Source organism: Gallinula chloropus, assembly GCF_964237585.1.
Source record: "Gallinula chloropus genome assembly, chromosome: 26".
Lineage (NCBI taxonomy): Eukaryota > Metazoa > Chordata > Aves > Gruiformes > Rallidae > Gallinula > Gallinula chloropus.
Genome location: NC_140111.1, coordinates 5,137,426 through 5,163,550, shown reverse-complemented (window position 1 = coordinate 5,163,550; position 26,125 = coordinate 5,137,426). Strand labels below are relative to the sequence as shown.

Below are 26,125 nucleotides of genomic sequence, written 5' to 3'. Positions count from 1 at the left end.
CCTTGGGCAAGAGGGAGGAAGGAGCACAGGGGACAAGTGAGGCAGAGCAAGCCCCACAGAGATGGGGAGGGGAACAGAACATGTGGGCAGGGCCCAGAACCGTGCATGGGAGCAGGGGAGCTAAGGGGAAAGTGCCAGCCAGGAGAGACCTGATGGGGAACCAAGCCAAGACATGGGACCAAGCTGGAAGCCAGGAAAAGGGGAGGGGGTATTTGACTCCATAACCACAGGAAGGGGAGAATCTGAGCATCAGCCCCAGCATTTCTCCTTGACCAGGTTTTAAATTATTCAGCATGTTCATCATGATCACAATTTTAACCAACTGTGTGTTTATGACACTGAGCAACCCCCCAGCATGGTCCAAGAACGTGGAGTAAGTCCCTGTCTCCCCTGACCTCCTCCAGCTATGAGGGGAGCATCCCACCTTGGCCATCCTCAGGAGGGACAGGACCAAGGCTGAGAGGGGTGTTGGGATCCAGGTACCCTTCAGAGGTGGAGAGGTGTCATTGGAAGATGCTGATGACTCTCTTGATCTCAGAAGGGATGTCCATGCTCTGCATTAGTCATTGCAAAGAGTGGGAGTGTTTCAGAACTGCCCAAAATCTGGTGGGGTCCCTGTGCCAGGAGCCAACTGCCAAGCAGGATGGACTGGCTCAGTGGTGATGGTCTGGGAAGGCTCAGCAGATCTACCAGTTCAAACAGCATGGACAACCAGCCCTGGGTGGGAGGAGCATTTTCTGCTGTGGTCCTGCAGTTGGGTCTCAGCAGGGCTCCACAGACAGCAGTGGTGTGGGATATCAGCAGGGGGCAGAGGCTTGGGTGAATAGTCCCCAAAAGGATTGGCACCTCAAGAAGTGCTCATTTGCCTTACAAGGTGAGGTGAAAACCTCCCCTAGTGCCAAAACAGCCTGTGAGCCCCCAAACTCATCCCCCCAGGGTGATCCCACTGGCAGGGATAGATGAAACCTCATCCTGAGCTCTCCCCTGGAGCTGGGTGAGCATCCCCTGAGTGACTGTTCCCATTTCAGATACACCTTCACTGGGATATACACCTTTGAGTCCCTCATCAAGATCCTGTCCAGAGGCTTCTGCATCGACAACTTCACATTCCTGCGCGACCCGTGGAACTGGCTGGACTTCATGGTCATCTCCATGGCGTGAGTTTGGGGGGACAGGGGGAGGACAGGAGGTCTGGCCACCAGCCCTGGAGAGAAAGGCTGAGAAACAGGGCAGGTGGGTGCCCAGCAGAACCCTTGAAGCCCTATCTCCTCTCCTCCTCCTCTCCTCTCCTCTCCTCTCCTCTCCTCTCCTCTCCTCTCCTCCTCTCCTCTCCTCTCCTCTCCTCTCCTCTCCTCTCCTCTCCTCTCCTCTCCTCTCCTCTCCTCTCCTCTCCTCTCCTCTCCTCTCCTCTCCTCTCCTCTCCTCTCCTCTCCTCTCCTCTCCTCTCCTCTCCTCTCCTCTCCTCTCCTCTCCTCTCCTCTCCTCTCCTCTCCTCTCCTCTCCTCTCCTCTCCTCTCCTCTCCTCTCCTCTCCTCTCCTCTCCTCTCCTCTCCTCTCCTCTCCTCTCCTCTCCTCTCCTCTCCTCTCCTCTCCTCTCCTCTCCTCTCCTCTCCTCTCCTCTCCTCTCCTCTCCTCTCCTCTCCTCTCCTCTCCTCTCCTCTCCTCTCCTCTCCTCTCCTCTCCTCTCCTCTCCTCTCCTCTCCTCCTCCTCTCCTCTCCTCTCCTCTCCTCCAGCTACATCACCGAGTTCGTGGACCTGGGGAACATCTCTGCTCTCAGGACCTTCCGTGTCCTCCGTGCCTTGAAAACCATCACAGTGATACCAGGTGGGACTCAAAGAAGGGGCCTCCACTCCCCATTTTCCCCTTCCACGTGCTCAGGGTTTCCCACAGTTCAAAGCAATTCCTTCTAGTTCTATTTGGCAGCTCTAAGAGGGGAAATAACTTATTTGATACTTCTAAATAATTTTCCATGCAATAACCCACATTTTGGGTCAGGTCCTGCTGATTTTTTACATCTCTGGATTGTCCATATTCACTCTGGTGTTTGGCCAGGGGTTTTTTAGGGTTCCTTGGAGATGCCTCAGGTGGGTTTGTGCTGACATCATGTTTATGAGCCCAATGAACTGACCAAACTAACTTTGAGCCTTGGAGCCTTAAATTCAGTTTTGTCCCTGTGGCCAACTGCTCTGGTGCCAGGGCTGAGCTGTTGAATGGGTGTTAGTGCCAGAGCCACATGGTGAGTATTCAACATCACCCCAAACATCCACCCTAGGAGGATGTTACCAAATTTGCTTTGATAACTTGCTTAGGATGCTTATCCAACATGCTCAGGATGCTTCCCAACCTTGATACAGCTTCAATACCCTGCTTTGGTAAATGAGGCAGGTCAGACCCCTTGAAGAAGTGTGAGATTGAGCTGAAAATTATCATTTCTTGCAGGGAATAAATTCTCATGTCCAGGCACTTTGCAGATCTTCAGGTTTCCTACTCAAGATGATGTTTTTTTAGCTTCATCAAACAGGCTAAAAATTGCATTTAGGAAAATATGAAGTGGCTGCTTCTTTCTGGAATGACATCCCCCCTGAGATGCTCACCAGAAATAGCAGTTGCAAAAAATAAGCTGTTTTAGAACAACTGTCCTCAGCAGTTTCCCAGCATAGACAAGCCCTTGGAGAACAGGGTTTTACCTAAATAGTTTGGGGAGGAATTGGCGTGATGACAGGGATAAGAATCGTGTGTGCTCAGAGAACTGCCTCCACGTGAGAGAGCTCTGTGCTCTGAGCTGCTTTTAAGATCAATGTCAGGACGTTCCAGCATCACACATGGGCTGTGTGGATCTTTGGTGACAGGAGAGACGTAGAATCACTGAATCACAGAATCACAGGGGTTGGAAGGGACCTCCAGAGCTCATGGGGTCCAACCCCTGCCAAAGCAGCTCCCCAGGACAGGGCACACAGGTCACCATCCAGACAGGGCTGGAATCTCTCCAGAGAAGGAGACTCCACACCCCCTGGGCAGCCTGTCCCAGGGCTCCCTCACCCTCACTGGGGAAAAGTTCTTCCCCAGGTTGCTGTGGAACTCCCTGTGCTCCAACTTGCAGCCATTGCCCCTTGTCCTGTCCCCACAGACACTGAAAAGGGGCTGCCCATTCCCCCTGCATCCCACCCTTCAGATATTGATAAACATTCATAAGGTCCCCCCTTAGTCTTCTTCTCTCCAGGCTGAACAGCCCCAGCTCCCTCAGCCTTTCCTCACAGGGGAGATGCTCCAGGCCCTTCAGCATCTCTGTCCCTCCTCTGGACTCTCTCCAGGAGATCCCTGTCTGTTTGATCCCAGGGAGCCCAGAACTGGACACAACACTCCAGGTGGGGCCTGAGCAGGGCAGAGCAGAGGGGGAGGATCCCCTCCTGTTACCTGCTGCCCACACTCCTCCTGATGCCCCCAGGATCCCATTGTTTCTCTCAGCCCCCAGGGCACACTGCTGGCTCATGGCCACCCTGTCACCCTCCAGGACCCCCTTCATGTCAAAAGGCTGTTGGAGATCTGTGGGCAAACCTCCTCTGCAGAGGAAACAGCCCCGCTGACGGGCGAGTGGGGGAGAGACGAGTTAATCCCAGTGCTTGATGCAGATGTGGCTTCACTACCTTTGCTCAGAGACAGGGTTTCTCTGACTTGAAGGGACCAGGCCGCAGGGTCCAGCTGGGCTCCCGACGCCCCATGGGACAGCAGCAGGTGGGGGTGTTGGACCACAGAGGTTTTTCTGGAGCTGAGAGTGGTGTTCAACATCTTCCAGCACCCTTCCTAATATCTAGGAAGGATATTAGGGGGAAGTTCTTTGCAGAGAGAGTGGTGAGGGGCTGGAACAGGCTGCCCAAAGAGGGGGTGGGTGCCCCGTGTCTGGGGGTGTTCAAGGCCAGGTTGGATGGGGCCCTGGGCAACCTTGTGTAGCTCCAGGGCTGGAGGTTGGTGGCCCTGCCTGTGGCAGGGGGTTGGAGCTCTGTGATCCTTGGGGTCCCTTCCAACCCAGCCCATTCTATGATTCTATGATTCTGTGATTCTATGAAGAGTTTATCCTGCCCAGCAGTGTGTGGGGACAGAGGGGCAGCTGGGGTGCTGTGTGGGGCACAGAGCTGGGTGGCCTGAGCACATCAGGTGAACTTGATGGCCATACCTTACATCCCCAGCACCTTTAGGGAATGCAAACCCACAGCTCTCCACAATTAGCCAAGGAGCAATTAGCTCAGTAGTGACACCTCCCCCCTTAGGGCTGAAGACAATCGTTGGGGCTCTGATCCAGTCGGTGAAGAAGCTCTCAGATGTCATGATCCTCACTGTCTTCTGCCTGAGCGTGTTCGCCTTGATCGGTCTCCAGCTCTTCATGGGGAACCTCCGGCAGAAGTGTGTGCGGTGGCCGCCCTTCAATGACACCCTGATGGGGGACTTGGGGCTGGACAACGACACCTTGGCCAACGCAACGCTCTACGGCAACTTCACGGACGGCATCAGCGGCAACTTCACCAGCAACTTCACCAGCAACAGCACCTTTGACTTTGAGGCCTACATCAATGATGAAGGTAAACGCCCGCCCATCACCCTTGGCCTGCTCCTTGGTTTCCTTGCTCTTCCTCCATGTTACACCAAGACCCTTGGCTCACATGGGTCTTCCTCACGAGGTGCTTTGCAGGGGGATGTGGCTGGTGGGTGAAACAGGGATTGTGCATATTTATGGGATGGGCAGATGGGATCAAATCCTCCTTCCCAGGGAAAAGGCAGCTCCTCCCTGGGCAAGCTGAACCCCTCTATAAAGGTTTCACCATGGAGAGGCCTGGACAAACCAGTCTGCACCTCTCCCACTAGCAAGTGAGGGCACAATCTCCCCACCAAGGCGGGCACTGGTGAACAACTACTCCATCTGACTGCTCACAGCAAGAAGACCAACCCCCCTAGGAGCAGATGGGATTTTGGGTGGAAAACCAGAGGGGAAGGATGCAAGAATGACATTTCTCCCCCACTTCCACTGCTGCATTGGAGCTGGGTCCTTCTCCAAGCACTGCAGCATCCAGTGAGCATCTCAACAGCCAACGGGGTGGGAAGAGGGAGAGGTGGGATCATACACAGGTCTCCAGGTCTGCTAGTGGCCTACCATTTCTTTAAAAGGAGTTTGGTGTGGTGGGGGTTTGATTGTTCTTTGGTTTGGGGGTTTTTAAACTCTGTGGAAATGTAAAAACCTTGGAAAATCTCCCTGGCAGAGCAGCATGGTGCCAGGATGCTCCCTGGGGATGTGCCACCTCTCATTTAGGGTGCTCAGCAGAGCTCAGCAGGAGGTCAGGTCACCTCTCAGCTGAGCTGCTCTCCTCAGCTGCACAAGTAGCTCTGGCATTAATTACAGGAAGGCCTCTTGGTAGGGGTGCAAATTCAATAGGTAGGATCTAATGAGCATGGTGCAAATAGCAACAGCACCCCCACACCCAGCCAGGCGCCCGGGGTAACGGCTGCTGGAGACGGGCCAGGCAGCACCTGGAGTTTTGCAAGGGGGACATCACCTCCCTGAGCCCAAGTACTTTAAACCCTGGTAACATCAGCCAGGAAGAGCTGGGGATGCTTTGAGGAAGCTCCAGAAATCCATGTGTGGCTCCTGGAAGGGATGTGCCAGGTGGTGCCCAGGATGGGGTCCAGCTGCCATGTGTTGGGATGGGCATCTTGAGGTGCTGGTCTCTGTGTCCCTGGGGGCAGGTGACCCATGGTGGCACTGCTTAGCAGCTCTGGCAGGTCCAGGTCTGTGCTTACACTGCAAGGAGGAATTTTAAGGACCCCTGGTCTGTGAGCAAGGGGGGTTCCCTACCAGGATGGGAGCTCAGAGCTCCCTGCTGTTCTGTACATCACCAGTAAAACAGGTCAGCCCTGGTCCTTCAACCACACATTAACACACCTCCCCTGGAGACCTGGCCTTGGCCAATGTGGATGTTTCCAGAGCTCTTCATGGGCTTGGAAGCCATCTAGTTGGGTCAGTGAAACAATGCCATGAGCTCTCTGAGCTACTGCCAAGTAGCTCAGTGCAAACAGCAACCTCAGCAGAGAGGAAACAACCCGGCGCTGGGATTCAGGGAATTTCCCTGACACTGGGGAGCTGCCAAGAATTTGAAAATCTTTCTTTTTTTCCTTTTTTTCCCTCTTTTTTTTCCCTGTTCCCCCAACCACAAAGCCAATTTCTACTTTCTGGAGGGAGCCCTTGATGCCCTGCTCTGCGGGAACAGCAGCGACGCTGGGTGAGTGCAGCTCACACGGGTGGATGAAGCTGATCCCTGGGATGGGGCAAGGCAGCCAGTGCAGCCCATGGCATCACTGATGCTTGGGATGGGGCAGGATTGGGGCTGGGAAGGTGGCTTTGCAGGTGAATGGTCTGGGAATCCTGACTGTAACAGCCTGGAGGGGTTGTCAGTCCATCAGCTTGGGGGAAGGTAGTACCAGTCTGGTCATCCCCATTGCATCAGCTTTGTGGGAGGGGGTCTGCTGAAGCATCCCAGCACCTCTGGGGATGGAGGGTTTCTCTGTGGGTGCAGGAGGGGCAGCACTGGATGCTCACACCAGCTGTCTTCTTTGGTAGGAAGTGCCCTGAAGGGTACCAGTGCATGAAGGCAGGGAGGAACCCCAACTATGGCTACACCAGCTACGACACCTTCAGCTGGGCTTTCCTGGCCCTCTTCCGCCTCATGACTCAGGACTTCTGGGAAAACCTCTTCCAGCTGGTAGGCACCAAATCTTCATCCTTGTGCTCCCCTCGTTTCAGCATCACCCCTGGTCTAGGAAAGGTAAAAAGTCCTTTGGCTAGAAATGGGTGGGACCTTGTCCTGGGGCTTATGGGTGTAGCCAGGATCAGCAGATTTGGGGCATGGTCCCATCCAGCTTCCCAAATGGAAGGGGATTTGTGCAGGGCAAAGCCCAGGTGAGCTTCAGCAGTGCTGTCAGCTGTGTCATGGAAATCAGGGATCTGTAAGAGTATAGCCCTGGTGTGAGCAACAGGACAGGGTAAGGGGGACCAGCAAGATCCCCTGCATTGAGCCATCCTCTAGAAACATCAGGCACCATGAAATCCCTGCTGACCCCACGTCCAGATGCTGTTCAGATAACAGCAAGCCTATGTCTGAAGGGACATTGTTCCTCTGGGAACAATTATGCCCAGAATTTGAGTTAGAAATGGACTGTTCATGGCCCAAGAGACCCAAAAAGTTGGGGGCTGAGAGACATGGGCCCACGTACCAGCAAAGCCAGTCTCTGATGTTGATCCCATCACTACAAACTCTTGCAGCCCTTGAGTAGCACAGATCAGTGTGACCAGGCATGTGGATACTTCTGGCTGCTTCCCACAAATCCTAACCCAGTACCATGCACCTCAAGAAGGTCAGCTGGGCAATGTCCAGCCCTTGGGGAAGGTGGGAGCCAAATATTTCACTGGTACCACAAATGGGAGGGTGCCCTGGCCCAAGACCTCTCATGGCCAACCCTATATCGTGCTGAGGTGTGACACCCCATCACCCCTCTTTCCACAGACGCTGCGTGCAGCAGGGAAAACCTACATGATCTTCTTCGTGGTGGTGATATTTCTGGGTTCCTTCTACCTCATCAACCTCATCCTGGCAGTGGTGGCCATGGCTTATGCAGAGCAAAACGATGCCACGCTGCTGGAGGAGCAGCAGAAGGAGGAGGAGTTCCAGCAGCTCATGGAGCAGCTGAAGAAGCATCAGGAGGAGCAAGAGAAGATGGTTGGTGGGAAGTGTGGAGGGAAAAACAAGGGACTTTAGCTATAGGGGGAGAAAAGGGTGGGGGTGGTGCCTCTGTTTATGTAAAATGCCTCTGTTTATGTAAAATGCAAGTACCTGATGATCCCAAGCTGGGAGGAGTGGCTGACACGCAGGACACTGAGCTGCCATCCAGAGAGACCTGGACAGGCTGGAGAGCTGGGCAGGGAGAGACCAGATGGGGTTCAGCAAAAGCAAGTGGAGAGTCTGGCACCTGGGAAGGGATAACAGCTGGAATCAGGACAGGCTGGGGGGAGCTGCTGGAGAGGAGCTCTGTGGAGAAGGACCTGGGGGTCCTGGTGGGTGACAGGGTGGCCATGAGCCAGCAGTGTGCCCTGGGGGCTGAGAGAGACAATGGGATCCTGGGGGCATCAGGAGGAGTGTGGGCAGCAGGTCACAGGAGGGGATCCTCCCCCTCTGTTCTGCCCTGCTCAGGCCCCACCTGGAGTGTTGTGTCCAGTTCTGGGCTCCCTGGGATCAAACAGACAGGGATCTCCTGGAGAGAGTCCAGAGGAGGGACAGGGATGCTGAAGGGCCTGGAGCATCTCCCCTGGGAGGAAAGGCTGAGGGAGCTGGGGCTGTTCAGCCTTGAGAAGAGAAGACTGAGGGGGGACTTTATGAATGTTTATCAATATCTGAAGGGTGGGATGCAGGGGAAATGGGCAGCCCCTTTTCAGTGTCTGTGGGGACAGGACAAGGGGCAATGGCTGCAAGTTGGAGCACAGGGAGTTCTGCACCAACCTGGGGAAGAACTTTTCCCCAGTGAGGGTGAGGGAGCCCTGGGACAGGCTGCCCAGGGGGTGTGGAGTCTCCTTCTCTGGAGAGATTCCAGCCCTGTCTGGACACCGACCTGTGTGACCTGTCCTAGGGAGCTGCTTTGGCAGGGGGTTGGACCTGATGAGCTCTGGAGGTCCCTTCCAACCCCTACAATTCTATGATAAGCCCAGTTTGGTCCACAGGAAGGAAAGATAATCGTTGGGTAACTTATTTTGGGGGTCACAGCTGAATCAAACTGGGGTGCTGCTAACCTGGGCAGGGGGGGAATTTGAAGAAGGTGAAAAAATCTTGAATTTCCACATGTGAAAACCAGCAGAAGGAGCGCTGGGAGGCAGCAGAGAGGTGCGATGCAGAGGTGTGGCAGTGCTGGGGAGGAGGAGGAGGTGAGGAACAGGGGATAAAAGGCACCAGAAGCAACAATACATCTTCCTGCAGCACATCAGGAGCAGGAGAGCTGACAGAGAGCCCACACGGGCAGATTCTGATCAGGGAGTGGAAGAAGCACTCAAGGGAAACAGGGCAGTGGCAGGAGAGCTAAATAGGTCCCAGGGTGCTTGTAGGAGCTGAGGCACAGCTCTGGGGTCTGACCTTGCTGCAGACCCCCAGCACAGGAGGAGATGCACATGCCTGGTGCAGTGCTGGCATTTCTAGGGGCTGGCACCTCAAAAGACTTCCAGTATCCACCCTTTTGCTCCACTGAGCTCCCCAGGTGTTGCCAGTCTTTGGGAGTCTCTTTCACCACAATATGCCTACAAAAAGGTGGGGGAAAGCTTCTGTGATGTCTGACAGAGCTGCCCCAATGCTTTCCACCTCTGATCATAACCCTCACCTATGTCAGCAACGTCCACAGGAGACATCCCTGCAAATCTGCTGGCCTGGGCAACATCCCAGCTTCCTCAGGCACAGACAGAGACACAAAACAGTGCTTTCCTCTCTCTAGAGCCCCTATCTCTCACTGCTTATCTGTGTTGAGCCACAACATCCTCTGAGGAAGTGGTTTTGCTCTTATCTGGCCGCTGCTCTTGGCAGGATGGGGCTGAGCAAGCCCTACCCAAGGGACGGGCACGCCAGGGCTGAGCTTAACTCTGGTGCTGCAGCTGGTTCCCTGAGCAAATTAACCAGTGAGCTGCCCAAAGGCTTTATTAAGGGATGATACTGGTTTACAGTCACCTAGAGAAATGGAGAAGGCAGAGGAAACGGGGCTGTTTGGGGTGGGAAGAGAGTGGTACCCACTCTGCTGAGGCATCCTTAGTGCTACCAGTGGGTGCAGTGAACTTTGAGGAAGGAAAGTGGAGGGAGGGGGAAGGAGGAAACAATTCCACATGCAAATATTGCTCTATCAAAACCTGATACAGCAACATTTGGGGGGGAAAAAACCCATTAAATTCTGAGGCAAAGATTCACAACTTTGCAAATCTTGGGCTCTGGGTTCCAGCAGATGCCTTGAGGATTGTGTTTCTTACCCATGTGGGATGAAAGGAGGCTTCAAAGATTAAAATTCCCTGCAAGACAGAAATGAGAGCGTTGGCATAGTTTTGTCCTTATGAATTATTCACCCTGACCAAATGTGAACAGATTCAATACTGCTGTGCAGGGAGCTGGGTGTGCAAGTGGAAAGGACAGGCTTTGCCACCTCAGGCATGTGATCATAGAATCAGAGAATCCCAGACTGGGCTGGGTTGGAAGGGACCCCAAGGGTCACAGAGCTCCAACCCCCTGCCACAGGCAGGGACACCAACCTCCAGGCCTGGAGCTACACAAGGTTGCCCAGGGCCCCAGCCAACCTGGCCTTGAACACCCCCAGGGATGGGGCACCCACCCCCTCTCTGGGCAGCCTGTTCCAGCCCCTCACCACTCTCTCTGCAAAGAACTTCCCCCAATATCTCATCCAACCCTTCCCTCCTTCAGCTTCACTCCATCCCCCTTGTCCTGCCAGTCTCTGCCCTTGAACAAGCTGATTCCCCTCCTGTTCCTCTGCTCCCTTCAGGGACTGGAAGGCTGCAGTGAGGTCCCCCCACAGCCTTCTCTTCTCCAGGCTGAACAAGCCCAGCTCCCTCAGCCTCTCTCCATAGGGGAGCTGCTCCAGCCCTCTCATGATGTTCAGTGCTGTTCAGCTGCTGTCCCCCATCACTGGCTGGGAGGGTGTTTGTTTGCTGCCCAGACCCTGCAGACTCTGGAGTCACCAGGAGAGTCCCAGGGCTTGGCTCAGCCCCTCCCCATTAATCCTGGTGCCCCACAGCCATGCTGGGAAGCTCCTGATGGACCCTGGCTGATGGAGATGTGTGTTGCTGCAGTTGCAGGACCGGCGGTCCAGCAGCGGTTCCCTGCCCAGCAGCGTGGCCGAGAAGGCGCGTGACTCGGACCTGAGCAGTGACCAGGACAAGGCAAAGGGCTGCAATGGGCAAGTGGTCCCCAAGGTCGTGCTGGAGCGCTCTGCTACGGTGGTTGATGTACGTGCTTGGCTGTCTCTGCTGTCCCAGGAGGGTGCCCAGCTTGTTTTGGGACCCATAAGTCTTTCTGCAGCCCACCTGCAGCTCCTGTGTCCCACCCCAACACCTCCCCAGACCCTGCCCCTGTCCTCCTGCCTGCTCCAGCTTTAAGCACATTAAATACCCTGTGTTTATCCCACGTCCTCTTCTCCTTCTAGTTCAACCCAAGCAATGAGCTGGAGAAATCAGACCACAACCACCTCACTGTGGGCAACCAGGATGGGCCAGGTCTTGAGAAGAGAGTGGGGAGTACCATCAGTGTCATCTCCAACGCTGTGGAAGGTATGTCCCTCAGCTCAGCTGTGGGGTGCTGGGGGTGCTCAGCACTGCCCCAGATCTCCAGCCCCATGCTAGGGATCAGACTGGACCTGGGGTGTCCTTGCAGGCTCAGCACACTGCAGGGATGCTCAAGCCAGGTTGTTCCTCCCAGCTCCCTGGGATGATGTGTAGAGGCAATAGGACAATATCCCTTCCAAATGAATGGGATTGCAATGGATTGCAGTAGTGTCCAGAGCCAACCCAGAGCTGTTGAGCGGCTTCCCATGAGCTGCCATCTCAAACCCAACTGTGCAACACCAGGCTTCTCAGCCCTGTCCTCCCTGGGAATGGGCACCGAGCCCTCCAGACATCCCAGAGCAGTTCCTGCTCCAGGAGAGAGTCCAGAGGAGGGACAGAGATGCTGAAGGGCCTGGAGCATCTCCCCTGTGAGGAAAGGCTGAGGGAGCTGGGGCTGTTCAGCCTGGAGAGAAGAAGACTAAGGGGGGACCTTATGAATGTTTATCAATATCTGAAGGATGGGATGCAGGGGGAAATGGGCAGCCTCTTCTCAGTGTCTGTGGGGACAGGACAAGGGGCAATGGCTGCAAGTTGGAGCACAGGGAGTTCCACAGCAACATGGGGAAGAACTTTTCCCCAGTGAGGGTGAGGGAGCCGTGGGACAGGCTGCCCAGGGGGTGTGGAGTCTCCTTCTCTGGAGTGCCCTGTCCTAGGGAGCTGCTTTGGCAGGGGGTTGGACCCCATGAGCTCTGGAGGTCCCTTCCAACCCCTGTGACTCTGTGACCCTGTGACTCTGTGACACCTCAGATCCTGCCTGGGTGCTGGGGGCAGGATTTGGCCATCAGTCCCCTGGGTGATGCATCTTTCCACCCCTCCCTTGTTTGGAGGGTAAGCTCTGCAACACCGCTGTGCCTGGACATGACGGGGCAGGGACGGGGGGAGCTCTTCCTTTCTTCCTTTTAGCCCCCATGCTGAGCTCACAGACAGTCCAGGGCTGGCTCAGGACCTCAGGGGAGGTCTCTTCTAGGGGCTCAGCACCTCCCCACACAGGGGAGGACACGAGGAGCCTGCACTGACATCCTTCTTCCTTCCCACCCTCAGAGCTGGAGGAAGCTCACCAGAAGTGCCCGTCCTGGTGGTACAAATTTGCCCACACGTTCCTGGTCTGGAACTGCTGCCCTCTGTGGCTGAAGCTGAAGGAGTTTGTCAAGCTGGTGGTGATGGACCCCTTTGTGGACCTGGGCATCACCATCTGCATCGTGCTTAACACACTCTTCATGGCCATGGAGCATTACCCCATGACAGAGGAGTTTGAGAACGTGCTGAGCGTTGGGAACCTGGTAGGTACCTCTGTGCATCCCACCCTTCCCTGTTTAGAGCTGCAGCAGCCACAGCATCCACCCTGGGGGGGCCAGATCCCCCCTGCTGCTGCCCTGTCACCTGAAGAGCACACAATGCCTATGTGCCCAGACACCTGTCCCAGCTGCTGGGGTCTGCTGTGGCATCCCTGGGATGGCTTGTGCTCCAGGATGGCTTGGATCCAGGGAAGTGATATGGGGGTGGGATCCATGCCCCTTCCCTGCCCCTTCAGCTGCAGCTTCTGTCTTGCTTGGTGATGCATTTTGGTGATGTCAAGGTGGCCATGGCCTTGCAGAGCCATCCCAAGCCACCCACACTGCAACCTGGGGTCAGGCAGGATCTGCTGCCCACCCTGGTGACACCGCAGTGTCCCTGTGATGCTGGGTGGCCAAGCAGCAGAGCCAGGGCCAAGTCTGGTGCTGGGAGCAAACAAGCCCCCACAGAGCAGGAGACAACAGTGCCAGCAGCACTGAATTGTAACAGCCAGGAGTTTTCCCAGTGAAATCACTGCAAATTCAGGCTGCCCAGCTTCCAAGGGCGTGTTTAGCAACCAGCTGCTGTGGCCTGGAGCTCAGGGGAAATGGCTTTGAGCCTGCTGGTGGGACAAGTCCAGGAAGTTCCTGGTGGCTCTGGGAAATGCAGCTAAGGGATGGCCAGAGCTCCCCATCCCCTCTCTCACCACCTTGCCCCACTCCAGCACCTGCCAGGGCCTCTCTGTGCACGGGTGCTGGAGTGACAGATGCCGGTGCCCGGGCGGGCAGGATGATGCTCAGCACATAGCTGCTTTGTCTCTGGTTTCATTCAGGAAATACAAGGGGATTAATTGGCTGCTGCTGGAAGCACGGTCATGCTGCACAGACAGCTCTGGCTTTTCCTTTCCTTCAGGCCATGGAGCTTCCTGGCTGGATGTGCCCCCCCCACCCCATCCCCAGAGCCAGCAGGGCTGGGGGGAAGTTGCTGGGGAGGGGTCAGGGAGGGATGGGAGCAGGAGAAGCAGATCCCACTGAGTCATGGTCTCTCCCCACCTCCACATTGCCTGTCTGTGCCTGGGATGGAAGCAGCAGCAGCAGCTCCTGCTGCCTGTCTCACTGCAGGCAGGAAGGTGGGCAGGCTGTGAGCACAGAGCAGGGGTCAGCTGGCAGCAGCAGAAAGGGAGATGGCATTCCAAAGGGGAATGTTGGGGAGCATCCCTGGGGATTGCAAAGGGACATGTTGGGGAGCATCCTAGGGATCCCAAAGGGGAATATCAGGGAGCATCCCTGGGGATTGCAAAGGGGAATATCAGGGAGCATCCCTGGGGATTGCAAAGGGACATATTGGGGAGCATCTCTGGGGGAGCATCCCTGGGGATCCCAAAGGTGACTGTCAGGGAGCATCCCTGGGGATTGCAAAGGGACATGTTGGGGAGCATCCCAGGGATCCCAAAGGGGAATATCAGGGAGCATCCCTGGGGATTGCAAAGGGACATGTTGGGGAGCATCCCACGGATCCCAAAGGGGAATATCAGGGAGCATCCCTGGGCATTGCAAAGGGACATGTTGGGGATATCCCACGGATCCCAAAGGGGAATATCAGGGAGCATCCCTGGGGATTGCAAAGGGACATGTTGGGGATATCCCACGGATCCCAAAGGGGAATATCAGGGAGCATCCCTGGGGATTGCAAAGGGACATGTTGGGGAGCATCCCACAGATCCCAAAGGGGAATATCAGGGAGCATCCCTGGGCATTGCAAAAGGGACCACCAGGAAGCATCCCCAGGGATTGCAAAGGGGAATATCAGAGAGCATCCCTGGGCATTGCAAAGGGACATGTTGGGAGCATCCCCAGGGATCCCAAAGGGGAATATCAGGGAGCATCCCTGGGCATTGCAAAAGGGACCACCAGGAAGCATCCCCAGGGATTGCAAAGGGGAATGCCAGGGAGCATCCCTGGGGATGCCAGTGCAGAAAACCTTTCCCCAGAGTGGAGGCAGGGCTCTGTGCATCCCACCTCGATCCACATCTAGGGCCAAACTTGTCCCCAGGCCCCTTCTGCACATGCCACCTGACAAAACCTCATCAGGGCTGTTAATTGTCACGTTGCTGGTCCCAGCCTGGAGTAATGTGATAATGCACAGGGCCGTGTGTCCTGGGACAGGAGTAATGTGCAAAGGCCAGATCAGCTTTCACAGGGGGCAGGGAGGGGGGTTGGGGGGCAGGGGCAGCCCAGCAGCAGCCCTGTTCCCAGTGCTGGGAATGCCTGTGATCCAGTGGTTGTTTGAAGGGTGTCCCTTTGCCAATGAAGCTCTTCTCTTTCATTCCCACTTGCCAACACCCCCCTTTGTGTCTCTCCAGAAGCAACCAGTCACCAGTATTCCCAGCCTGACCCTACGAGCTACACTGGGGAGTAACTGGGGAGCTTGTTCCCAACTGGGACTGGAACTACTGGGATGAAATGCTTTGGGAATCCACCAAAAAAAGAGAGGTGCTACCCACCCCACACCTGGCTTTCCTCCCACAGGTCTTCACAGGGATCTTCACAGCGGAGATGGTCCTGAAGCTGATCGCTCTGGACCCCTACGAGTATTTCCAGCAGGGCTGGAACATCTTTGACAGCATCATTGTCACCCTGAGCCTGGTGGAGCTGGGTCTGGCCAACGTGCAGGGGCTCTCTGTGCTCCGGTCCTTCCGCCTGGTACGTGCTGCAGGGATGAGCCCCCCACCCCAGGGTGGAGATTGGCTTGTTCAACCTTCTTAATGGCCATCACTGACTTGTCCCCAGTTAAAGATAATACTGGAAATGGAGCTAAATATGTAGGAAAGGTGGGATCTGAGCTCTTGGCAAAGCAGGTGGGTGTTTAATCCCCCCCTGACTTAATAAAACACATGGAAGCAGGGGAAGGGCCAACCCCAGCTCCACAGCTTTGCCAATGGGATCCTGGGGGCATTAAGAGGAGTGTGGGCAGCAGGTGACAGGAGGGGATCCTCCCCCTCTGCTCTGCCCTGCTCAGGCCCCACCTGGAGTGTTGTGTCCAGTGCTGGGCTCCCTGGGATCAAACAGACAGGGATCTCCTGGAGAGAGTCCAGAGGAGGGACAGAGATGCTGAAGGGCCTGGAGCATCTCCCCTGGGAGGAAAGGCTGAGGGAGCTGGGGCTGTTCAGCCTGGAGAGAAGAAGACTAAGGGGGGACCTTATGAATGTTTATCAATATCTGAAGGATGGGATGCAGGGGAAATGGGCAGCCCCTTTTCAGTGTCTGTGGGGACAGGACAAGGGGCAATGGCTGCAAGTTGGAGCACAGGGAGTTCCACAGCAACCTGGGGAAGAACTTTTCCCCAGTGAGGGTGAGGGAGCCCTGGGACAGGCTGCCCAGGGGGTGTGGAGTCTCCTTCTCTGGAGAGATTCCAGCCCCGTCTGGACACCGACCTGTGTGACCTGTCCTGGGGAGCTGCTTTGGCAGGGGGTTGGACCTGATGAGCTCTGGAGGTCCCTTCCAACCCCTGTGACCCTGTGATCCTGTGACAATGAAACCCCCAGGCAAAACACCACCTTGTCTCCTTGCAGCTGAGGGTTTTCAAGCTCGCCAAGTCCTGGCCCACCCTCAACATGCTCATCAAGATCATCGGCAACTCGGTGGGCGCCCTGGGGAACCTCACGCTGGTGTTGGCCATCATCGTCTTCATCTTCGCCGTGGTGGGGATGCAGCTCTTTGGGAAGAGCTACATAGAATGTGTGTGCAAGATCTCCCTGGACTGCACGCTGCCCCGCTGGCACATGAACGACTTCTTCCACTCCTTCCTCATCGTCTTCCGCATCCTCTGCGGGGAGTGGATCGAGACCATGTGGGACTGCATGGAGGTGGCGGGCCAGACCATGTGCCTCATCGTCTTCATGATGGTGATGGTCATTGGGAACCTTGTGGTGAGTCTTGGGAGTTGGTGGTTGGGTTTTGGGGGGGTGAAGGGTGTGGTGGGGTGAGGACACCTCTGCTTCAGTCGCTCTCCAGCTCAGCCCATCTACAGGGCTCCAGCGGTAGGGGTGGTCTTGGTGGAGATGTACAGGACTATGGGCTGGACCTGCCTCCTCCAGACCTGTGGAGCATGTGCTGTGGGCTCAGCTCTGTGCACAGCAGGGTAAGGACCAGTTTATTAGGGACTTTCAAGCAAAACTAGGTCAGGAAGGGAAGGGGGAAACTGAGGCACGTACATTTTAACAAGGGGCATTAGGCAGATGCAGGAGCAACACTGGGGCAAAAGAAAGTGCATCTTCAAGCCGTCCTTTCCTCTCCACATGCCTCTTCCAGGCTTTCCTTCTCCATCCCAGCAGCAGATGGAGACACTGGCCCCGTGCTCCCAGGTGCTTTGGGGAGCAGACCCCCCACAGAACGCTTTCAGAGATCCCCAGCATCCCCAGTCCTCACCCATGGTCCAGGTGGCATCCCAGGGATGCACAACCCCTCCACAGCATACATCCCCTTCCCCTAGGTCCTGGTGACCCCCCCAGTCACCATCTCCCCCCCTGCCTGCCCGTTGCCTTCCCCGCTGTCCCGAGCTGCCAGTGCTGCAGGTTCCAGGCGAGTGCCAAATCCTTTCTAAACTTGGTAACCCCCTTGCTGGCAGCTCTGAACCTTGTTTTCCAGGCTGTGTGGGCCCAGCTCTCCCTTCTTAAGGAGCAAGGCAGGGGAGGGAAGCTTGCCCAATCGCTCCTATTACTTGCCTGGGTTGTGTAAGCCCTTTGGAATTTGCTTTGAAAAACTATCTGCTGGGGGAGCTGCTGCTGCCTCTCGGGTAGCTGCTGGGGTCCTGGGCTGGCACAGCCCTTCAGGGGGGTGAAATCAGCCCCAGGGAGAAACTTAGACCCTGTGGCTTGGTGGGGTGGGCCAGCTTGGGATGCCCCCGCTTCTAGGACAGACCATGGGGATTTATTTGGGTGCTGCTTGGCTCCTCTGGCCCATGCTGGCTATTTGGGGCTTTGAAGTGGCTGCCACAGCCCTACAGAGAGCTGTGCTGGCTCCAGAGCTCACCCTGGGGTCTCTGTGGGGTGATGCTGGGCAGATGTGGGTGCATCACGATGGGGTGGGGAGCAGCCCAATGTCACCCAGCTGCCCATCACCCAGCAGTCAGCAGCAGGTTGTAGTGCTGCTTCTCAAGGGAGCACATCACTCCTTGGAACTGTGATGCTGAATCAGGCTGGAAATCTCCTGTAAGCAGCTGAGGCATCTCCAGAACAGCCTGCAGAGAGTGCAGGAGCTGAGGGACTGGGAACTGCAGCTGGAGCTCTCTGGACACCCCCCCCCACCCCCACCCAAAAGAACCCCTGGACACCTTTCCTCTTCTAAAGCCAGTTTCTGGAGTAGGACAGCCCACCCACCCATCCAGAAGGTTTTCCTGGACACTATATGGGGACAGCAGAGTTTTTAGCTGGCAGGGTCAGAGGCAGCCCCCCCAGAGGCTCAGCCCTCCCTGAGATCCCAGCCCAGCTTCCTGGGCAAGCTCTGCAGCTCCTGCTGTGCTCTGTGCTGCTACACAGGCTTCATTTAAAACTAGGTAGCAAACACAAGCTCACCACCACCTACAAAGCCATCTCTGCCCTCTCCATCCTCTCCACCAGGCTCTCCTGGCCATGCCATGGATATTTCTGGGTCTGGGAGCCAGAGGTTTGTGTTTCCCCCACCCCTCACCCCCCCATTTCCCCTGCAGAGGAATAAGGAGAGGGTTGGCCAGTCCTTTTGATGTTAATGACTCTTTGAGCATTTCCTTTGGGGGGTTATTAAGGGAAAAGGGAGGAAGTCAGTTGGGTGACAAGGTAACGGATTCCTGTCCAGAACCACCCAGAGCCAACAGCAACTATTGGCTGCAACTGGTGCTTGAGGTGAGCATGAAGCTGAGGGGATAGGAGGGATTTATTTAAAGATGCGATTTAAGTCATATGGTATGAGCCATGTGAAAACAGCAGTGACCTTGAATAGCAGCTAATTCCCTTCTCAGATGCTCTGCTGGCACCAGGAGACACAAACACCAACAGCTGTGGGCTGGGCTGCTCCCGTGGCCGGTGTCTCCGGTGCTCCTGTACCCTGGGGAGAGCCCATCCTGCTCTTCTCCCTAAGGGCTGCTCAAGGTTTCTGCCCTGCAGCAAGTCCACCCATGTCAGGAGAGGCTGCAGTGGAGCCTGGTCAGGTTTTGGATGGGGTGAAGTAGGAGAGAGCCAGGGGAAGCAGGAGAGAGCTCCTGCTTGGAGCTATCCAGAACAGTCACATCCCATGAGCTGGTTTGTGCTGGGATGAAATGCTGGTAGGCAGGGATTGCAGGTAGGAAGGGATGAGGCTCTGGCTGTGCCTCAGGTTCCTACGTGGCTCCAGGCTGTTGGAGACCCTCTGGAGCTTGCTGGATGTCTGAGCTACCAGAGGGGGAGTTCCAGCTGGAAGACTGGCAGCTTTCTGCCTGGGAAGAGAAGGGGCAGAGCTGAGCTGCATCCCTGTGGGTGGTGAGGAGAAGCACCATGGACTCAGGGAGTCCCATGGGGACCAGGCAGGCCAAGAGCTCCAAGAGAGCAAAGGGACAGGGATGCTGGTGGACCCACAGGGTCTGAGAGGGTCTGAAGTGATGAATGGCATCACCTGCATGTGGATCAGCAGGACCCAAGAAGCTGGGGGAGACACTGAGAGCAGGGGAGCCTGAGAGGGAGTGAGGAGGAGCATGTCCTTGTCCTCCAGGAGATGAGGTTAACACCTCCATACTCCCTGGAGTTACAGAAGGAGGGAATCCCACCACGTGCTCAGTCATAGAATCACAGAACCACAGACTGGTCTGGGTTGGAAGGGACCCCAAGGGTCACAGAGCTCCAACCCCCTGCCACAGGCAGGGACACCAACCTCCAGGCCTGGAGCTACACAAGGTTGCCCAGAGCCCCATCCAACCTGGCCTTGAACACCCCCAGGGATGGGGCACCCACACCCTCTCTGGGCAGCCTGTTCCAGCCCCTCATCACTCTCTCTGCAAAGAACTTCCCCCCTAATATCTCCTCTAACCCTTCCCTCCTCCAGCTTCACCCCATCCCCCTTGTCCTGCCAGTCTCTGCCCTTGAACAAGCTGATTCCCCTCCTGTTCCTCTGCTCCCTTCAGGGACTGGGAGGCTGCAGTGAGGTCCCCCCACAGCCAGGGATGGGGCACCCACCCCGTCTCTGGGCAGCCTGTGTTGGTGTGTTACAGCTGTGACAGTCAGTGCTGTGGCTCAGGGTCTCCCTGGGGGCTTTTTACCCCCTGCCAGGCAGGGTGATGCCTCCTGGGATGCTCTGGGCACCAGTGCTGGGAATCATGGGGGTGAGTCTGGGTGTGCAGCACGACGTGCTGGTGCTGGTAAGGATGGGAAAAGCCCTGGATTTGGGTGGAAGCACCCAGCCAGCACCTGCAAAACTGCTGGTCACAGGTGTGTGGGGGACTCAGGAGCCCCCAGGGATGGGGTCTGGTCCCCTCACAGCCTTCTCTTCTCTAGGGAAGGGGTCTTCCCCATGACCACGCCTGGTCCCTGCCACGTTGGCACTCAGGGATGATGCCATCAGCTCTGGTGTTTGCTTTTGTCCCCTCCAGGTGCTGAACCTGTTCTTAGCTCTGCTGCTGAGCTCCTTCAGCGCCGACAGCCTGGCGGCCTCCGACGATGACGGAGAGATGAACAATTTGCAGATTGCTATTGGCAGGATCAGCAGGGGGATTGACTTTGTGAAGACCTCTGTCCTCACGCTGCTCCACAGGCTGTGGAAGGGGAAGAAGGTGGCCCCAGAGGAAGAGCAAGAGCCCAACAAGAAGGACAACTCTGTGCTAAACCATGTAGACACTGGCCAGGAGCCCAAGTTGGATTATCTGGATGGAGTCCCTGGCAAAGAGCATTTTCTCATGGATGAGCTGGACCACATGAATTTCATTAACAACCCCAACCTGACGGTGCAGGTCCCCATTGCCTCAGAGGAGTCTGACCTCTACGAGGAGACCAGCACCCAGTCTGACACCGAAGATGCCAAGGTAAGACAGGTGGGTGGCAGGGCTTCAACCCACAAACTGGGGCTGACACCCCCATCTTGGTCTGCTGCCCAAAGAATGGTGATGGGTTTGGTTACTTCTGGCTCTTCCACAATATGTGGCATGGGTCAAACTTGGGGGTTTTCAGCCTCCAGTGTAAGCTGGAGGTGGGGGTGTCCAGCCAGGGGGTTGGCCCAGTTTGGGTCAGGCTAGGAGGTTATTTTGATGGGGTTATTGGGGCAGGGGGGCTGGAAAGCTGCCTGGGCTAAAGGACCTGGAGTGCTGGGCGACAGCCAGATGAACATGAGCCAGCAGTGTGCCCAGGGAGCCAAGAAGGCCAATGGCATCCTGGCTGGTGTCAGGGATAGTGGCCAGCAGGACCAGGGCAGTGACCATCCCTCTGCCCTGGGCCAAACTGGTGAGGCCAACCCTGGAGTGCTGGGTTCAGGTTTGGGCCCCTCACTACCAGAAGGACATTGAGGGGCTGGAGCAGGTCCAGAGAAGGGCAACAGAGTGGGGAAGGGTCTGGAGCACACGGCTGATGGGGAGCAGTGAGGGAGCTGGGAGGATGCTGAGGGCAGACCTGTCGCTCCCTGCAGCTCCCTGGACGGAGGGTGCAGTGAGTGGGGGCTTGGTCCCTTCTCCCCAGTAACCAGCAACAGGGTGAGAGGAAACAGTCTGAAGGAATGTCTCTGGAGGAAACATTTCTTCCCTGAAAGGGTGGCCAGGCGTTGGGCCAGGCTGCCCAGAGAAGCTGTGGAGTCACCACACCTCAGGGGGTTCAAAACACACAGAGAAGTGGCACTCCAGGACAGGGGTGAGCTGACATGGGGACGTTGGGCAGACAGTTGGACTTGATGACCTTAGAGGTCTTTTCCAACCTCTCAAATTCCCTGATTCTCTGATTCTAACACATGAGGGACCCCCACTGCACCAGGGGTTGGTGCAGGGGTCAAAGCGCTCTGTTTGGGATTAAAGATGTCCAGGAGGAATTTGATGCTGAGAAATCTGCTGATGGCACTAACATTGGATCCACTGCTAATGCCTCAGAAAGCATCACCAGGGAGGGTATAAAACCAGATGGAGGAGCTTAGCACAAGTGAACATGAAGTGATGCCTTTTGGATCCAAAGCTGAGGAGAAAGCTGATGCCGGCGTTGCTGTGTCGAGGCATGGAGAAGGCTCATGGGACACCTTGGTGCTCTGGGAAGATGACATGGGGATGTGAGACAAGAAACTTGGGAAGACCTGAGTGGACATAAAAAGGGGGGATGAGGGTCTAGATGGGAAGTTACTCCTCACAACGTGGTGGCACTGAGGTCCTGGGGCAATGCAGAGCGTTGGGGATGCTGCGGTGGAGAGAAGCAGCTGCCCCAGTCTGGAAAGGGGTTTGGTATGAATGAGAGAAGAGCTCTGACCTGGGGGTTTATCATCCCTATCGATGATAAGCTGTACTGTGCCCTGGTTTGGCTGCCACAGGACAAGAGGGACAGGAAACTCTTTGGAGAGTGTCCAGAGGAGGCACCAAGGATGGGGAAGGGTCTGAGGGGAAGGCTTATGAGGAGAGGCTGAAGGCCCTGGGTTTGTTCAGCCTGGAGAAGAGGAGGCTGAGGGGAGACTCTGTGGGGGTCTGTGGCTTCCTGACAAGGGGAGAGAAGGGGCAGCACTGATCTCCTCTCTGTGGGGACCAGGGACAGAACCCGAGGGGATGGTGTGAAGCTGCCCCAGGGGAGGTTCAGGCTGGGTGTCAGGAAGAGGTTCTGGACTGAGAGGGGGGTCGGGCACTGGCACAGGCTCCCCAGGGAAGGGGTCACAGCCCCGAGCTGGGCTGAGGGCACGAAGCATCTGGACGATGCCCTCAGTGCAGCTCTGACTGGGCTGGGCCTGTGTGGGGCCTGTGGGACTCGATGGGCCTTACGGGTCCCTCCCAGCTCAGGGGATTCCTGATTCTGTGATCAATGGCAAACGAGCCTGCCCAGGAGCTGAGGAGCTCCAGACACTCTGTCCCAGCTCACCCAGCTCAGGGCAGGCAGGGACAGACAGCAGCGGTGCCGTTTGGATGCAACCACAACCACCACTGAGAGCCCGGCTGTGACTGCACAGGCAGCCCAACATGGGGCTGGAAAATGAACCAGGACTCCCAAAAACCCCAAAGCCATCCTCCTCCCTCACCAGCTGCAAGCTGCTGGCAGCAGTAGCTGGCTTAAACCCACAGCAAACATGCTGCAGAGGAGCTCAGAAGGGACAAACTCCCCTGGAGCACCTTGGTCAAGGGAACAGGGGTGATGGGAGGTGCTGTTGTTGCCCTTCATGTTCACAGAGTCACAGAGCTGGAGGGGTTGGAAGGGACCTCCAGAGCTCATGGGGTCCAACCCCCTGCCAAAGCAGCTCCCCAGGACAGGTCACACAGGTTGGTGTCCAGACGGGGCTGGAATCTCTCCAGAGAAGGAGACTCCACACCCCCTGGGCAGCCTGTCCCAGGGCTCCCTCACCCTCACTGGGGAAAAGTTCTTCCCCATGTTGCTGTGGAACTCCCTGTGCTCCCACTTGCAGCCATCACCCCTTGTCCTGTCCCCACAGACACTGAAAAGGGGCTGCCCATTTCCCCTGCATCCCACCCTTCAGATATTGATAAACATTCATAAGGTCCCCCCTTAGTCTTCTTCTCTCCAGGCTGAACAGCCCCAGCTCCCTCAGCCTTTCCTCACAGGGGAGATGCTCCAGGCCCTTCATCTCCTCTGTAAGCCCCTTTGTTGCCAGCCCAAGGGCTGAGATCTGGCACTTTCCCCCACATATTTCCTACCACAAATCCAGTCCGGAACCAGTAATCCCCAGCACGCCCAGTTCACAGCATCTCCCTGCACAGAGGCGATGCTAATGCCAACCCCAGAGGGGAATATCCAGCCTGGCCTGTGGGATCCTCATGGATCTGAGTGCCTCTCCACCGGGATACACCAAGGAACACCAGGATACACCAGGGAACAGCTCAGTGTGCAGCTATGGGGCTGTGGGGCTGTGTTCAGCTGACATCTAGCGGCACCTGCTCCAACACCCTCCAGGAGATCCTATTTTAAGAGCCACCCCTGGCCACTCAGCGTGAGCAAACAGCATCTATCAACCAGTAACCACCAGTTCACCCCATGGCAGTTGCTGGTTTCGGTGGCTAAATTCAGTTGAATGTTAAATGAGGCGTGAAACAAGGTGTGTGTGTGTGTGGGGGGGGGGGGGGGGGGGGGTGCATCAACAACCCAGGGTGGGCAACAGGCTCATTCATCGTGAGAACTGACTACTTAGCAATTAGAAACCGGGTGCTAATTGATGGGGAAGCCTGCAGTTAGCTCTGTGTGCTCACATGCCCTCTGTTAGCTCCAGATGGAGCCAAAGCCCAGCACACTGGGGACACGATTGCAAACTGGGGGGGGTTTCTCCCCATAGGCTCAGAAACCCCCATAAACTCTCTCCCTCTGCCAGAGCAGCTTCTTCCCGAGGCAAAGATCCTTGTCTGGGGCAAAGGGACAGCAGCAGAAGGGGGATGGCAGCAGGGTGGCAGCTCTCCTGAAGGGCTTTGGCATCTTAGGGGTGATTTATCTCTTGCACCACAACGCAGGGAGGAGGTGACAGGAATCATGGGGTCATGGAATCCCAGACTGGGCTGGGTTGGAAGGGACCCCAAGGGTCACAGAGCTCCAACCCCCTGCCACAGGCAGGGACACCAACCTCCAGGCCTGGAGCTACACAAGGTTGACCAGGGCCCCATCCAACCTGGCCTTGAACACCCCCAGGGATGGGGCACCCACCCCCTCTCTGGGCAGCCTGTTCCAGCCCCTCACCACTCTCTCTGCAAAGAACTTCCCCCCAATATCTCATCCAACCCTTCCCTCCTCCAGCTTCACTCCATCCCCCTTGTCCTGCCAGTCTCTGCCCTTTAACAAGCTGATTCCCCTCCTGTTCCTCTGCTCCCTTCAGGGACTGGGAGGCTGCAGTGAGGTCCCCCCACAGCCAGGGATGGGGCACCCACCCCGTCTCTGGGCAGCCTGTGTTGGTGTGTTACAGCTGTGACAGTCAGTGCTGTGGCTCAGGGTCTCCCTGGGGGCTTTTTACCCCCTGCCAGGCAGGGTGATGCCTCCTGGGGTGCTCTGGGCACCAGTGCTGGGAATTATGGGGGTGAGCCTGGGTGTGCAGCACGACGTGCTGGTGCTGGTAAGGATGGGAAAAGCCCTGGATTTGGGTGGAAGCACCCAGCCAGCCCTGCAAAACTGCTGGTCACAGGTGTGTGGGGGACTCAGGAGCCCCCAGGGATGGGGTCTGGGGGCCATGCAGTGGGGCCAACATACCCATCCCTTTCTCCCCTCTCAAGAGGAGCTGCCCTGGGCACCTTTGCTCCAATCTCCAGGGCTGCTGGGCTGGTTCATCCCCACCTCTTGCCTCTGCAAGACTCGTCCTGGAGGCAGATGGCTCCTCTCTGTCCTTCCTTGGGGTCCTGGGGCCAAGGCCTCCTTATCCCCAGCCCCAGATGAGGGTCACCCCACTGCTCCTGCAAAGCCACCAGCTTGTGCCACCCCTGCTGCAGCATCCTGCTCCCCACAGCAATGCCCTGTGTGTCCCCAGCCAGGCTGCAAGGGTCCCCACAGCACTGTCCTCTCCTAGAGATGTGGAACAGGAGCCTGCTGGGTTTGAGGGTTGTACACACAAGAGGGGAGCCCCATGGGGACCATCTCCTTGGTAGCAGAGGAGGATTTGGAGTTTGGTTTGGAAGTTTCCTCCTAGCCCAGGAGGCTGCAGGACCTCACATTACCCCAGGGGTCTTCCTTGCCTTGGTAGAGGGCAGAGCAGCTGCTTTACTCACTTACCAAGCTCTAGCAACCTGGGGTGGGGTGGAGAATGATCTCCTCATCCAAGCCAATGCCATCCTGCATTGGAGATGCCCACCCAAGATCATCTGCTCCCAGCTGGGACGAGCAGGTCTGGGGATCTTTATGTTCCTCAAGTGCTGCAGAAAGTCTCAGAAATTCAAACAGAAGAAAAAACATCCAAGGAAAAAATTCCCAGGGGGGTTGCCAAGGTTTCCTCTCAGCATTAAAACCCCCCTCCAGGCCCTGCTGAGTGGTGCCTGGGAACCCAGCCAAGCTGAGCTGTGGCAAGGGATGGAGATATTTGGGATGCAGGGTTTGAACTGGGGTGAACCTCAGCCTAAAAGGCCTTTGGCAGGAGCTGAGGCAGCAGGGTGTGGAAGGAGTGCCACTGTGAGCACCCAGGTTTCTGCTGGTCTAATTGCACCAAAGGGTCTGGCAGAGGATCTCTTGGATGGGGCCTGCAGAGGAGGAGGTGGGAAAATCAGCCTGAGATGATGGTGCAGGAGGATGGGAGATGGATTTGTGGTGCTGGGATGAGCCTGGGGACCTCCCTCTCTCTCTCCCTCTCCCTCTCCCTCTCCC

At 56.5% G+C, this 26,125-nt stretch overlaps 1 protein-coding gene across 1 annotated transcript in view; it reads left to right on the top strand.

Moving 5' to 3' along the window:
* SCN4A (sodium voltage-gated channel alpha subunit 4) overlaps positions 1-26,125 on the top strand; it is a gene marked incomplete at its 5' end in the record, with an annotated part of 40,592 nt that overhangs the window by 1,771 nt on the left and 12,696 nt on the right. Inside the window, 13 exons of the mRNA XM_084275668.1 lie at positions 293-373; positions 1,029-1,157; positions 1,735-1,826; positions 4,268-4,576; positions 6,205-6,268; positions 6,607-6,748; positions 7,550-7,762; positions 10,870-11,025; positions 11,223-11,346; positions 12,442-12,680; positions 15,201-15,374; positions 16,244-16,600; positions 20,266-20,694. Coding sequence (XP_084131794.1) covers positions 293-373; positions 1,029-1,157; positions 1,735-1,826; positions 4,268-4,576; positions 6,205-6,268; positions 6,607-6,748; positions 7,550-7,762; positions 10,870-11,025; positions 11,223-11,346; positions 12,442-12,680; positions 15,201-15,374; positions 16,244-16,600; positions 20,266-20,694 — 2,509 coding nt within the window. The remainder of the gene's footprint in view (positions 1-292; positions 374-1,028; positions 1,158-1,734; positions 1,827-4,267; positions 4,577-6,204; positions 6,269-6,606; positions 6,749-7,549; positions 7,763-10,869; positions 11,026-11,222; positions 11,347-12,441; positions 12,681-15,200; positions 15,375-16,243; positions 16,601-20,265; positions 20,695-26,125) is intronic.